This window comes from Chrysoperla carnea, chromosome 1 (genome assembly GCF_905475395.1).
Source record: "Chrysoperla carnea chromosome 1, inChrCarn1.1, whole genome shotgun sequence".
NCBI lineage: Eukaryota > Metazoa > Arthropoda > Insecta > Neuroptera > Chrysopidae > Chrysoperla > Chrysoperla carnea.
Genome location: NC_058337.1, coordinates 25,436,326 through 25,450,524, shown reverse-complemented (window position 1 = coordinate 25,450,524; position 14,199 = coordinate 25,436,326). Strand labels below are relative to the sequence as shown.

The following is a 14,199-nucleotide window of genomic DNA, read 5'->3' as shown; positions in this document are numbered from 1 at the left end:
TGTGACTTTGTAGGTCCCTTGATGTATCACTTAACCAGGTTTAACTGTATTAAAAAATTTATTAAATTCCATATATTAAAATCGGACATTTTTCGTATTGATACTTGGTGGTTTCTATTATTACAACAGCTTTTCTAATCAGTATTTATTTAGTGGCTCGGGTGTTCGGATCATCCAATTATTGCGGATACCCAGCGGATCGTGTTCGACACCATCAACCGAGCCATGGTTTGCGTATACTTGGGTGATATTCTTGATTACCGAGCGAACCAAAGACAAATACATCCAGCGAGACCATGTAGCCTTTCATGGTTAACTCAGCAACAAGTTGGTTATATTTTTTAAGCTTTTGCTACCGAGCAATCTCTAGAGCATTTAGGGCATCCTGAAATGCAATGTCGATTATTTTTTCTTCTCTGCTAGATTCATCCAGAACCACCAGGTCAGGGCAAAGTATACTCCATACACTTGTCTAGTAATGTTCAAGACAGTACCCATTGCCAAGCCAATATGACTACCTTAGATCATATATTTTAATGACTACACTTTGTGAAACATACTCTCTTTATAAGTATATATCTACCTCTATGTTATAACGTAGAGTTCGTACAAAACGAAGTGGCACCGAGCAACAGAGAGTGTATGATGTATATGTATGTGCACTCGTATCTACACTCTCTCTTGTTCAGTGCCACTTTGTTTTGTACGAACTCTACATACTTTGCTAGGATATTTGTCTATACATATATGTAATACTCCTAAATGGCTAGTTTCTGTAAGTGGAAGCTGCTCCGATAAAGTGAGGCAAAAGGTGTCTCGTGTTCTATTCTTTGATCTCCGAGTGACTAAGACTGTTCTGCACATCTGCTACTATTATTATCAAAGAGTTTATATACATAGAGAACGCGAGGGATCTGCTAGCCTGTAAGTGGATGCGATATGATGAATGAGAGATAAGACTGCCAGTGAGTTCCCCTGTGTCCTTGTCATAGTCATATGTCATAATCATATGAAGCACAGAGATTTTGTGTCTGATATTCTATTTATTTCGTACAAAGAGGTTATATACAGTTTTGTAATATTTTTGTATTGAGTTTCTTTTGACGTTTCTATTTTTTGAATAAATTTTAATGTATTAAATAATATTCCATAAATCGTTTTTTAACTATTTACTTAATAAAAATATAGATTAAACAAGGACAGAGGGTCTCTAGTTGTATAAACTCTTTGGTTCTTATTCGCTCCGTGCGTGTGTTTCGTTTCCATCGTAACGATACACTACTTTAATTATAGAATTGTATGGATGCATATATAATTGTACCTATGGATTGCATTTAAGACTTACATTGAAAATTTAATATTATTGTCTCACAAATTTAAATAAATAATTATGATAATTTACATTTGAAAAATAATATTTGTGCAATTTGATTTCTTATTTTCACAATTTTTAATGCATTAAGTTTAATTAATTCGTGTTTTACAATAATTTTAATTTGACATTTCTATAACATTAACATGTAAAGAACTGCAAATTAGTAATAACAGGCCCCTTTAACGCCAAAATTTTTCACTGGAAGCGCTGGCATCGATTTTATTGTCCCTACCATGACTACGCACACAACGAATATAGAACTGCCAAGTTGATAAGCCTGCGCATCGTGCTTAACGTCTCGGAGGATAGAGAGAATAATATATGGTCGGCATCGCACTGTTGGGACATTCTGTCCCATAGCAAGCTGACCATATAGGATTATTACGTATATGTGTCTATGCTATGCTACGAACAAATGCCAATGACGAAATTTGAATTAAAAAATTTAGTAGGTACAATTAAATTTATTTTTTAAATTCATTATTTCTTTTTCTAACAGCAAAAAATGATTAATTATCTTTGAGTAAATTTTAATAAATTTTATATTTAGTTGCTGGCATTATGCATAATACCAACTTGTGTAGATGGCAAAGGTAACTTATATAGAGTGTATCAGAATAAATTATCAATACCCTGTGGGATGATATCTAGCCATGGTCAGCAACTGTTTTCTGTCCTGGGCCACCTTCGGACCAAATATCTGACTACGGCCCTGGTGATAGGGCGCATACCAAAATGCTTGTTTCGGTGTACCCTATCTCTTCCTAGATTATTAACCATTTATTCTGATTACTTTTATACTTTATTATAATTAAACGGTGTATATTTTTCTATTTCAGACTATACATATTATACAATCTCTATATTATACAATTATTTAGAGTCTAATATAATATAAAACTTTTATAGGCAAGAGCTATTGACATTAGCTATTCATGTTCTACGGAATCCTGAAAAGTGGAACAAAATATAAGGCTAAACAAATGTAATAAATGTCAGGTGATAACCTTTCATCGAGAAAAGTACACAGTCAGCAATATGGGATTTATTGTATTTTATTACCAATATTGTATACATAATTTATTATAATTTCATTAGTACTGTACTGATTCAGCCACTTACCTACTAGTAAAGTTGTAACTATCCTATTTTTTCGGTTTGAATATATCATGATATAATCATGGCAACTACGTAATTTCGAAAAATTTGCATTTTCATGGATTTTGAACATAATTTAATTTTTTTTTAATTTATAAAATCAATTAAACGAACAATATGAAAAAATTTGAATAAACGCCTATAATTTGAAATTAAAAAAAGAAAGATACACTGCGCATGTTTCCCGCGTTCAACGTAATTTTTAGAGGTTGGTAATCGTACAAGATGTCTCGGTCTACCTTGAAATGATGAAAATAGACAATAAAATTCTGTTGTTTTTTTCAATAAGTGTTGTGTCGCTCAGTTTATATTATATTTGGTCTGTTTTGTTCATATACATTATTATATTATTAGGTATTTATTACGATTTTAATCCGAATACGAATAGTATACAAGGGCATGGTTTTACTAAGGTTAAGAATATTATTGTGAAGGTTAGAATATTTATATTACAAACGATACCATCGTTATATTCGATTTATAATAATATTGATTACACTGTACCAAATAATACTACAAAAATGTTCACACAAAGTGGTTGGGATAATAAACGGGTCAATCGTAGTGCTAGTGTTTTAACACCAATACCATGTATTGGATCGAATTCATTGGCAAATATTGGCAAACATACATCAACACCTATCTCACCGATTATATATAGGGGAGCTGATCTAACATCAAATTCATCAATGGTTAGACCGAACAGAATCAAACAGTAAGTAGATTTTTCGTTATTTTTAATCAGTTAATTTTAATCCGCCATGAAATTAATTATACAAGATCTTTGGAAAGGAAAGGAATGTTTAGAGAAGTTTGTCTTTATTTGATACAGATTTCCTATAATTTCTTTTTGCTTAAGAGTCCATGACGAAGCTATTTAAAAATAGCTTCTTTAAAATTAGTATATAACTCTTACGTTGATGTATTAAATGCCGAGCATCATGTTTGAAAGTTATACAAATATCAACCATAGCTTAGTTGATATTATTATACTAAAAATAATTAGATTGATTATTTCATTAGCCGACTTAAAATTGAATCATTTTGAGCAAATTAGAGTAACATGACGTAAGTGTTACATTTGAAATTATGTATCTGAGTGAGAATCATCTAAATATTTCAACATTTATGTCCAAAATGTTCTAATTACTAGGCATATCATTTAATATTTAAGTAAATAGAAATTAATATCCTCCGTTAGTAAAGGTGCGACTCTGTAGGGATCATTTACTGCAGTAAGCCTACAAAATAATTATAAATCGCTAACTAATCTTTACTACGAACCGTGTAACAAAGTATCTGTTCAAATCGCTGTGGTCTAAAGCATGATTTTTTAAATTATAATTTGATAAAACCGTAATCATATTCCAGCAAATTTATTATTAACGTTTGGTTGTTGGAACTGAATAAATTAATTTATAATAATTTGTATTTTTCTAGACCTGAAAGATATTCATTATCAGACACTAGCTATAACACGTCACAATTGAATTCATCAACATCACCCACAACAGATCGCCAAAATTCACCAAAATCAATACCAAATGCTGCAGGACCATTATTGGCAAATTCACGATACAATATTGGAATGGGGTAAGTTTTTACTTTTTAACTTAGCAATTAGCACCAAATTTGTAAAATCGTGCAGAAAGGTGGAGATAAATCCGTATCCGTAAAAAAAAATTTGTGATATTAATGCGGATTGTCTCTTACACACACGAGCAGTTAAATCATGTAGTTCACATAATTTGCTGTGTCTAAGATGTTTTTCAAACTCATGAATTGTATTAATTTTTTTTTTGTATATATATTTTAGCACATATACTGATATGCACAGTCCAGGCTTTGCCTCACGAATAGTACAATATAGTGGAGAATATGGTGAAAGTGAACATGGACGAGAACGAGAACGTTTAACACATTTAGCTAAATATGGTAGTCCTGGATTATTTCCTGTTGTTAATTTAAATAAGACACCTTTAAAATCAGTTAAAGTGGCTGGGCACCGTCCAGTTACTGTACGAATAGCTCCACCTGGTGAGTATTTTGATGTTTATTAATTCATTTTCATCATTTTGAAGAAGTTAAAAATTGATATTGTTTTATGAAATTGATAAATTCAAATAAGGCTTCATAAATTATTTTGGTTCATAACCTCCTATATTTGAATATTTTGTATCAAAATTATTCTATATACCTAGTTTGATTATAAATTAAATAGTTGTTTGTAATTTTTCTGATTTTTTTAAAGTTTGGGCTCCCAATAAAAAATGAACTCTGTTTATATGATTGATTCAAAATAAAGTGAATACGATACAAAATTCAGTTAATAGTGTTCGAAATATAACATTTTGAACGTTACAGACCAGGGGTGATGAATCTTTATGTATCAACTTGCCATTTTTTATAAAACATGTTTAATGTTGCCATAGACGTGCCCATACATTATCTTGCCGCTCCCTTATATGGCGCCTTTCCTTACAAATTTTTTTTGTTCCCCTCCCCCCTTTTTCTTTAGTATTCATAAATCAACTTGGCTCCAACTTGTGTGCGGCCTCTCATAAATATTGGCTTTTTTTTTACTCTTCGTAAATCGACTTGGCGCCCCTTTCTTCTAAAAATTTGTTCTTTGTTGTTATTATTATTATACTATCAACACAAAACTAGTTCCTAATATATTGATACTTCATAGTGAAAATTGGCTCGCCGTCCCTGTTATAGACCATTAGCTTTAATGATGATTGGTCTCCGTAAATGATATGTCCTTGGACTTGAACCTTGATATTTTGTCGTTATAATCCATTTTAACTGATTTTGATCGACTTATCAATAGTTAAATCTCAAAAACTTTTTCCTTTTTTTTTTTTGCAGATAATTCATATAATATGGATCGTAGTTTAATTTTAAACCAATCATTACAATCACCAAACCAACAAGTAAATAATACCATAGCAACACAATCTGAAATTAGTACTCGAAGTGTTTTAGATGCTTTAAAAGAAATATCAAGAAAACGAATTCATGCAAGAGTAAGTGCACTTTTTTTCCTAAATTTTGATTTCAGCAGCACTCCCGTGCCAAAACTACGCGAAGTTAATTTATATAATATAATGATACCCAATTTGCGTTGAGAAAGCGCCCCGGGACATAAACTTTTCAGTATCATTTATAGAAGATTTTCTATCAGATTGAAAATAGGATTTTAATGCGCGAAGTATTGCATTTATACACAAATCTAATTTTTAGCTGTGAAATCGTAAACATCAAGTATACTTGATCGAATCTTGGGACTATTTCATTACCTATGAAAAAGTTTGGCGTTCTAACATGATGAAAATTCGTTTTTTGCAACTTATACAAAAATTGATTTTACAAAAAGTATATATTTTCAAAAAAATACGAAGAGAGGTTTTAATTCGCGTAGAAGAGGTTAAAGTTGCCACACTTGATAAAAAATTATCCTAACAGAAGACGAATTTTTCCTAACATCATTCAAAATTCACAGCTTGTTCTAGCTAAAAATTTAAACCTTTTAAGAATAGACAAAATCGGCGTGTCACTGATGCTTCTTCTCTGATTAGCAAAAATTAACTCATTTGAAGATGTTTTCGTCACTGGGAGTCCCCACTTTCTCTGCCCACGTAAATAAGAGAAAATCAATTTTAAACTTTTATGTTGTTTTCTAGGACGATAGTATAGAAAAGAATAAAAGACAAAGAAAAAGTTCGCTGTCAAGTGGACATGGACATACAGAATCAATTGATACACCCTTAAGTTCAAAACGTGTTCGTGACATTGATGTCAATAACGAACAATCATTTAACGGATCAAATGGGTCATCTCCATCCCCAAAGAAGTATAAACAAGTCAAACATGGTTACAATGATATTATTAGTTCATTAAGTTCAAGTATACATTTAAGACAACAGTATGCAAACAAACGTAAATCTGGTAAGCATTTTTTATTTCAGAAATTTAGATAATTTCCATGTATTTTATTTTAAAACTTTATCGACTCAAATCGGGTGTCATAAAGGGAAAATTTTAGTATGATTACAGTATTTGAGAAATGAAAGTTGCGCTTAAACCTTAAATTAGATCGTAATTGCTGGTCTTTGTGATGTTACAATGACCACAAATTAGTCCACTATTCGTATTTCTATGTTTTGACATAATTTTTTACATAAATGCTACAATGTAGTGAAAAAGTACTATTGTTTCTTCTGATGTAAACCTGGTTGTGTTGAGTAAATTCCTTGTGTGGTGTCTTAACAAGAATGTGTGCTAGAATTGAGTATCCGACCGTATATGCCATTGATACATATATCTCCAGAAATTATTGTGCGGCTTTATTATGTTTGACCTACCAAATTTTTCCTGTACGAAAATTATCGTAAATGGAGCTATTCCTTTCACGAAACCTGGAAAATTTTCAATTTAATGACAAGCTTAAAATTCATATTGTTTTTTCATTTATTCTAATAAGAAGATAATAAAATAACAAATGAAATAATCGCCTACGTCCACTAAATTATTAGCGCGTGCGAAAATCTTCAACATTTTTATCAGATGAAATGTTTTTTGTGCTTGATTCCATATCTACTGTTTAGAATAAACAAAAACACACCTTACTTAGATTTTCTACACGGGTATTATTTATCAATGGCATAATATTATGCTCTTGCAGACACCCAGTGTAGTATATTAAAAAATTTTAAGTGTGTATAAAAAAATCTTTTAATTGACAATAACTTTTTGAAGGAGCCCCACTCGCCATCTTTTTTAATTAACTACTTTAACATTCGTTTAATTAATATATTTATCTGTTTCAGAAATGGCGGTACCAAAAGATACCGACATAAACAAACAAATTAAATTAGGCAGTATGAAATCATCACCAATAAAGCCACCAGAAACAATATACAACTCAGCACAAAATACTGTAACAATTGTGGAAAATACATCACCATCAATTAATAAACAAACAAAAACAACAAACTCAAAAGAAAATAATTCGAAAAATACAAAAGAAAAATCATTGAATAACAACGGTGATGAAATTAATAAAAAACAAGTTGAAAACTTTAATGAGGGTACTATAGTCAATGAAAATGGTGTGTGTCGTTTAACATTCATCTCAAATCCACCAGAAAAACAAAACGACATATTTGTGCCATTCAAACCACCAACAGAAGAATCAAAACGTAAACGCTTAGCTGCTTTATTGGGTGCGTTAAGTGGTGAAGATTGGGATGTGAAGACATTAACAAAAAAATTCTTTCCACCTGATAACGAGGAGGATGCCGTTGATTCTCCTAAATCTACTGGAATCTTAGTGTCTCCAGGCACTAGTAAGCCATCAGATGCCGTTAAAAAACATGTCACATTTAATATACCATCAACACCTGTTTCAACATCTTCAGCGGAGAGTCCTGTAGCGAGTAAACCAGAAATTACAACTACATCCGTTTCGATTACTCAACCAATTTCCTCGACGATGAGTTTTGGCACAAGTAATAGTTTACCTACATCAGAAAGTCAGAGTATAAATTCTCCGGCAACTACTCAGAATAATATTATGTTTGAAAATACGCCGAAAAATAATGAAACAAGCGCTGGAACAGCTCCAATTAAATTTGGTACACCCGAAGTCAGTAAACCCGCTACTGCTACGGCAACTACTTCAGCAACGCCTGTTATCAGCTTTGGATCGACTAATACTACACCAGTTATAAATTTTGGGGCTAAACCAACAGAAAACAAACAACCCACACTTAATTTTGGTACGACTCCAGCATCTGAATCTAAGCCTTCTGGAGGATTTAGTTTCGATTTAAACAAAAAATCAGAAACATCGACTTCAACGAATGTTTCAACTACAACACCTTCATTCAGCTTTGGAGGTACTACAAAAGATACCAATAAAATAGAGGAGAATAAATCCACATTTGCAACACCATTTGGTACTGCCGCATTCTCTCCAAAATCTACTAGTGAAAGTGTACCAATCACTACAGCTACAAATCCATCATTTTCTTTTGGAAGTGCTACAAATAAAGAAGACAAAGTACAATCGAATACATTTGGTACCCCCACCACTTTATCGTTTAATACACAAAATAGTGCTTTTAGTACACCTAAAACTACCTCAAGTATTACCTCACCATTCGGGTCAACCAATGTTCCCAGTTTTGGAATATCTACAACAAGTACTACTCCCGCTTTTGGAGCATCTACAACTAGTAGTGCATCTGCTTTTGGATCATCTACTGTAAGTAATACACCTGCTTTTGGAACACCGACAACCAATGCACCTACTTTTGGAACATCGACAACAAATAATCCACCTGCTTTTGGAGCATCAACTACAAGTAATGCTCCTACTTTTGGAACATCGACTACAAGTAGTGCGCCTACTTTTGGAACACCTACTACAAATAATCCACCCGCTTTTGGATCCACAAATACACCAACATTTGGGACACCTGCTGCTACAACTGCAAGTATTTCTTTTGGTAATAGTGCACCAGCAGTTCCATCATTTGGAAGCGTTAACACTACCACAAGTAACGCTCCGCTATTTGGAAGTACAACAACTGCATCAAATACTTTTGCTTTTGGCTCCTCAAATACAACTTCAGCCTTTGGAAAACCCACTACAACTAATCAAGGATTTGGGCAAACTAATGCCGCACCAGCATTTGGTGTTCAGAATACAACAGCTAATACTCCATCTTTTGGATCAACCACAACTTCTGCATTTGGATCCACATCATCAGGATTTGGAGCACCAACTACCACAAGTTCCGCTTTTGGTAGCACTCCCTTTGGATCTACTTCAAATGTTGCATCTCCATTCGGTGGCAATAACGCTCCACAATTTGGAACACCCACTACAACTTCAAATGCATTTGGTGCAACAAATACAGGATTTGGTACTCCAACCACGACAGCTCAATTTGGATCAACAACATCAGCTGTGGCATCACCATTTGGATCAAACACGTCATCAACAACTCCAGCATTTGGGGCACAAACCACACAAGCATCTGGTTTTGGAACGCAATCCACACCAATTTTCGGTGGTTCAACAACTCAACAACCTACTAATGCTTTTGGAAGTAATTCTACCTCTACAGGAAATACTACAAATATTTTTGGATCAAATAATAACAACAGTACTCCCAGCGCATTTGGCTCGACAAACAATACAAGTACATTTGGTAACAATTCAGCGACAAATAAACCGTTTGGTGGAACCTCTGCTTTCACTTTCGGAGCAAGCACAACTACACAAAACAATAACACTTTTGGATCAACAACTGGAGGTTTTGGAAATACAACAACTCCTGCTTTTGGTGCATCTTCACCTCCCGCATTTGGTGCTCAAAATAATAATAATAATAATGTATTTGGATCAACAACTCAAAGTACAAATTCTACTACAACAAACACTGCAGTTCCATTATTTGGATCAACAAATCAAACGCCTGCTTTCGGAACACCCGATAATAAACAACCCGCAGCATTTGGAGGTTTCGGAACTAGTTCACAGGCAAGTTCACCGAGTAGTGTATTTGCTTTTGGTGGATCACAGCCAGCATCTAATTCAACAAATAATAGTAATGCTTTCCAATTTGGAGCACCAAAACCAGCTGGAAGTGGAGGATTTAATTTTAGTGCAAACACAACGACACCTTCATTTGGTAGTAGTGGAGGAACTGCACCTGCAGCGTTTGGAGCAAATCAATTCGGTGCAACTGGAGGTGCACCAAATATGTTCAGTATAGGTACTGGTTCAACGGCACCTAGACCACGCGCAACAGCACGATATAATAGAAAAAAATGATTGTTTATGTAAATTTAAAAAAACAAATAACGTTTAATTCTTTTTTTTTTTTTGTAATTTTAAATCTGACTAAATTATTTTTTATATGATTTCATAAAAAGTTTTTGTTTTTCAATCCATAAACATCAAAAGTGAAAATCAAAGCTAATACAAATTTAGGGTAATTAATTGAGGGCTATATAATCTAAGTTTATTCTATAATCAAATAAATTTGTTCAATCAGAATCTAAATGTGACAACATAACTGACTGATTAACACTTAGATTCTGATCAAAAATTAAACAGTGATTGCTATCCCATGGATACAAAACTTTATACTGTATATATTTAGAAATGGATAGATTAAGAAAGGCATCGCGAGTTATATTATGAAATAAATTTCAAGGATCATTTCATTGAATAATTTCGTAGCGATTTAATCAACAGACAATATCAATTTTTCTGCTTGGATGTAAAATCAACTCACAAAAATATGATTGCAAAATCCTTCATAAATATTTCACTACCTCAATATTTATATATCATTCCGATACTATTCTTAAATTCATTCAAAAAATAGCATTGTATTCCGCCTAATTTTCGTTACCACAACTTTGTAAAAAATTTATTATATGTTAAATCTTAATATATATTTACAGTTTACTTAGTATTCTACGTTTTCTTAGTATTCGTTTCATGTTCATTTTATAATTTTTATTTATATATTTTTCGAAACTCAAATGTGATAAGTGGTCCGTGAATCATAGATTGACGAAGCCTTATTTAATATTTCCATCAATTTCAGTTTTTATTAAAAAATCGAATCGTAAACGGGCTAAAATATAATTTATTAAATAATAAGACGCGATTTCTAATGGGTTTTATTCGATATATTCAGAAAAATAATTTTTTTTTCCATTCTTTGAAATTTTTTACATATTCCGTGCGTAATATCATAATAATCGTACCCACTATAATTCCATGAGGGTACTAATCAGTGTTTAAAAATTAAATGACTCATTTTCGAATACTCAAAAATGATCAAAATAAATATTTAAGATGAGTCTTATCTTATAGATAGTGTTAAATTTAACATCAAATTTAAGACAAGAGTTTTAATAATCAAAGTAAAAAGAATTTGTGGCAACTTTATTGTAATTTTTGAATACATGTTGATTATTGAAAAATCTCGTAAAAACTATGTAATATCAATTGTTTTATTAAAAGTCTTTGGCGGATAATACTGGATATTTATTATTAAAAAATCCGTCATTGATTTTGTATTTAATAGAGTTTAATTTAAGAAAATGTTGTAAATTGTTATATATTTTTAATTATAAAATTTTATAAATGTATCTTCACTGAAGAAATAACGCACAAATGTACGTACTTAAAATATAAGTGAAGTAAAAAAAGTCCTTAAGTTAGGCTCTATTATTTCAAAAATAATATTTAAATTAATTTATATTAAAAAGGAAACTTATTCCTATCAGTTACGTTGAATAAGTTTAAGGAGTAATATTATAGAATTTTCAAATATGTATCTTAAGGTATTCAAAATAAGGTACAATTCGAATTTTAACAAGAATTTGTAAAATATTTTACCCATATTTGATACAAAATTTAAAGAATCTCACACAAATCTAATGAAAAACGGATTGCATTAGAATTATCTGTAATTAAAATATTTAGCTACAATTTTTTTTTATCTCTTTAATATTGCATTTTTTATAGAAAAATTTCTCGATCACATATTTTATTAATTGAATTAAAAAAAATATCGATACATTTTGCTTAAAACACCATTTAAAAAAATATTCTTTTAATCATTAAGGTATTCAAGAGTTTATACGGATTAGCAATATTTGAATTTAAGTGTAGAAAATTTTAAGGTTTAACTTTAAAGCCTTTCACGTAAAAGTCCGTCTACACACTTCATTGCACGAGCGGAAAAGTCAGTTCAGTGAAATATTTGCTACCTACTTTGTATTAAAGAAATGCCTGACCATCGCTTTGTCGGGTGTGTGTCACTGACTGTTAAGAATACTTTTTGAATTCATTAATATTGATCCAATAGTTTATTTATGGTCAATTCAGATTTATTAAAATATAGTTCGCTTTGACTCCTAGCAACATCATCTTTATTTCGAAAACTAGCCATAACAAATATAGGCTCTTTAGATTATTTCAGAGCAGTAAGGAATTGGTGAATTTATGTGAATTTAAACTACCAGTGGCTTAATTCGAACTACCAAAAAATGGCTATCCCGAATTATTGCTAAAAGAAGGGTTGACATAACATGGATAAGTCTCTTTTTAGAAGTTATCCTTAGCAGATAATTGTGTGAAATTCGAATGGGTTTGTGTTACAGGACATTTTTCTGTATTATTCCTTACAACTACAATCCCCTGCGGCGATGAGACTGCAATTTTTACGAATGTTTAATTGGAAAAGCATAAACTACTACATATTAAAATTTCAACCAATTCGTTTGGGTCTCTTTTCAATAAGATTTGTGTGAAATTTTTTGTTCCTAGAGTGATATTACTCCTTGACAGATCTTGTTATGCGACGTTAGCATGACTTTATTTGTGAATATGAAAAAACAAAATTACGAATAAATTTTTGTTTGTTTTATTAATTTCTAAAATAATTTTATTAGGCTTTTATATTATGGAATGCCTAAAACATAATTATTGGAGCATTTAAAAACACTTTATTCAAAATTATTTATTTTAAAAATTTCGCAAACGGGTGGATTTAACACAGAATGACTGTAAAAATTCGTCGGTCTTTTGTAGATTTTCATTCTAATATCTGGTTTTGATATTTATCGTTTATTAAGCAATTTTAAATTTTGGATTGGGGGTTTGGATATCTAATATGGGTCCGCCATTCGATAATTATCGTTAAAATGTTTCTTGAAAATAAATTATTATTTATGAGTTAAGTTAGTTTTTAGCATTTATTTGGACTCAAAATAAAATTGTATTAGAGATTAATATACAAAGCAATTACTAAATCGAAGGCTGTCTTTGTAATTTTGTTACAAATTTATTTTTTTTGTTTCAAAAATGTATGAAAAATGAGAAAAAATTTATATAAAAAATAAAAGTATTCTTCATAAAAGAGAGGAAGAATTATTGAAAAGTTATACATTTTATAAATGTGAAAATATGAAAAATTTTATACTTATTTTTATTAAAATATTAATAAAAAAATCCTTAGTCATGCTTACAGATACATACATTAATAAATGTGTACATTTCAATTATAATGTTGTAAGTTGTGCAATTAAAAAAATAAATTTCCAACAAAACTTTTTTAGTTTTTTTTCTATTCCCTATTTCATCTATTAAAAAAAATCATAAACGTAATGAACTCTAGAAAGAGGTAAATGAACGAATCTTCTACTTCTAGAACAAATTAATAGAGCGTTGAACTATTTTTTATTTATTTATATGTTCTAGTGTTAGGTTTGTTCTGAAACAAAAATTTTCCCAATAAAAAATTATTTTCTTGCGTCTTAAAAACTTTTTTCATATTTATAAAATAATCAGTACTTCATATAATGAATCCTATTTATAATATTCGAATTAAATGTGGAAAAACGTAAATTTTTTTATATCATTATACATATTTAGCTAATAAAAAAAAAACTAGCAAAGTGTGATCTCAGCTTCTGCACTCAGGGCTCAGTAGTATGTTCAATATACAAAAGAAAAATTTCATTGCTATCATAGTTATTTGCAATTTATCATTTTAATATTTTTATTACTCGTGCGGAAAAAGTACACGTTTTACGTAAATAACCAATAAACTGTTGCGTACGTAGAT

The 14,199-nt window shown here is 30.9% G+C and overlaps 1 protein-coding gene across 2 annotated transcripts; it reads left to right on the top strand.

Annotated features, from left to right (window-relative positions):
• The first annotated feature begins 2,857 nt into the window (after nt 1–2,857).
• LOC123305508 (nuclear pore complex protein DDB_G0274915) lies at nt 2,858–11,545 on the top strand. Of its 2 annotated transcripts, XM_044887243.1 has the most exons (7): nt 2,858–3,248; nt 3,974–4,126; nt 4,350–4,570; nt 5,405–5,562; nt 6,220–6,484; nt 7,366–8,775; nt 8,809–11,545. In XM_044887243.1, the coding sequence occupies exons 1-7, from the start codon at nt 3,055–3,057 to the stop codon at nt 10,380–10,382; spliced, it is 3,975 nt and encodes a 1,324-aa protein (XP_044743178.1). In that variant the 5' UTR covers nt 2,858–3,054; the 3' UTR covers nt 10,383–11,545. The 2 variants fall into 2 exon arrangements, with proteins under 2 accessions (XP_044743178.1, XP_044743177.1); XM_044887242.1 differs by having other exon boundaries at nt 2,859–3,248; nt 7,366–11,543.
• The last annotated feature ends 2,654 nt before the right edge of the window (nt 11,546–14,199 follow it).

Bases quoted from the DNA above. Each gene is read 5' to 3' on its own strand.
- LOC123305508 (XM_044887242.1), top strand. From the start codon at position 3,055: ATGTTCACACAAAGTGGTTGGGATAATAAACGGGTCAATCGTAGTGCT. The intron at 4,127-4,349 runs GTAAGTTTTTAC...TATATATTTTAG, and splicing joins CGATACAATATTGGAATGGG to CACATATACTGATATGCACA. The intron at 5,563-6,219 runs GTAAGTGCACTT...GTTGTTTTCTAG, and splicing joins GAAAACGAATTCATGCAAGA to GACGATAGTATAGAAAAGAA.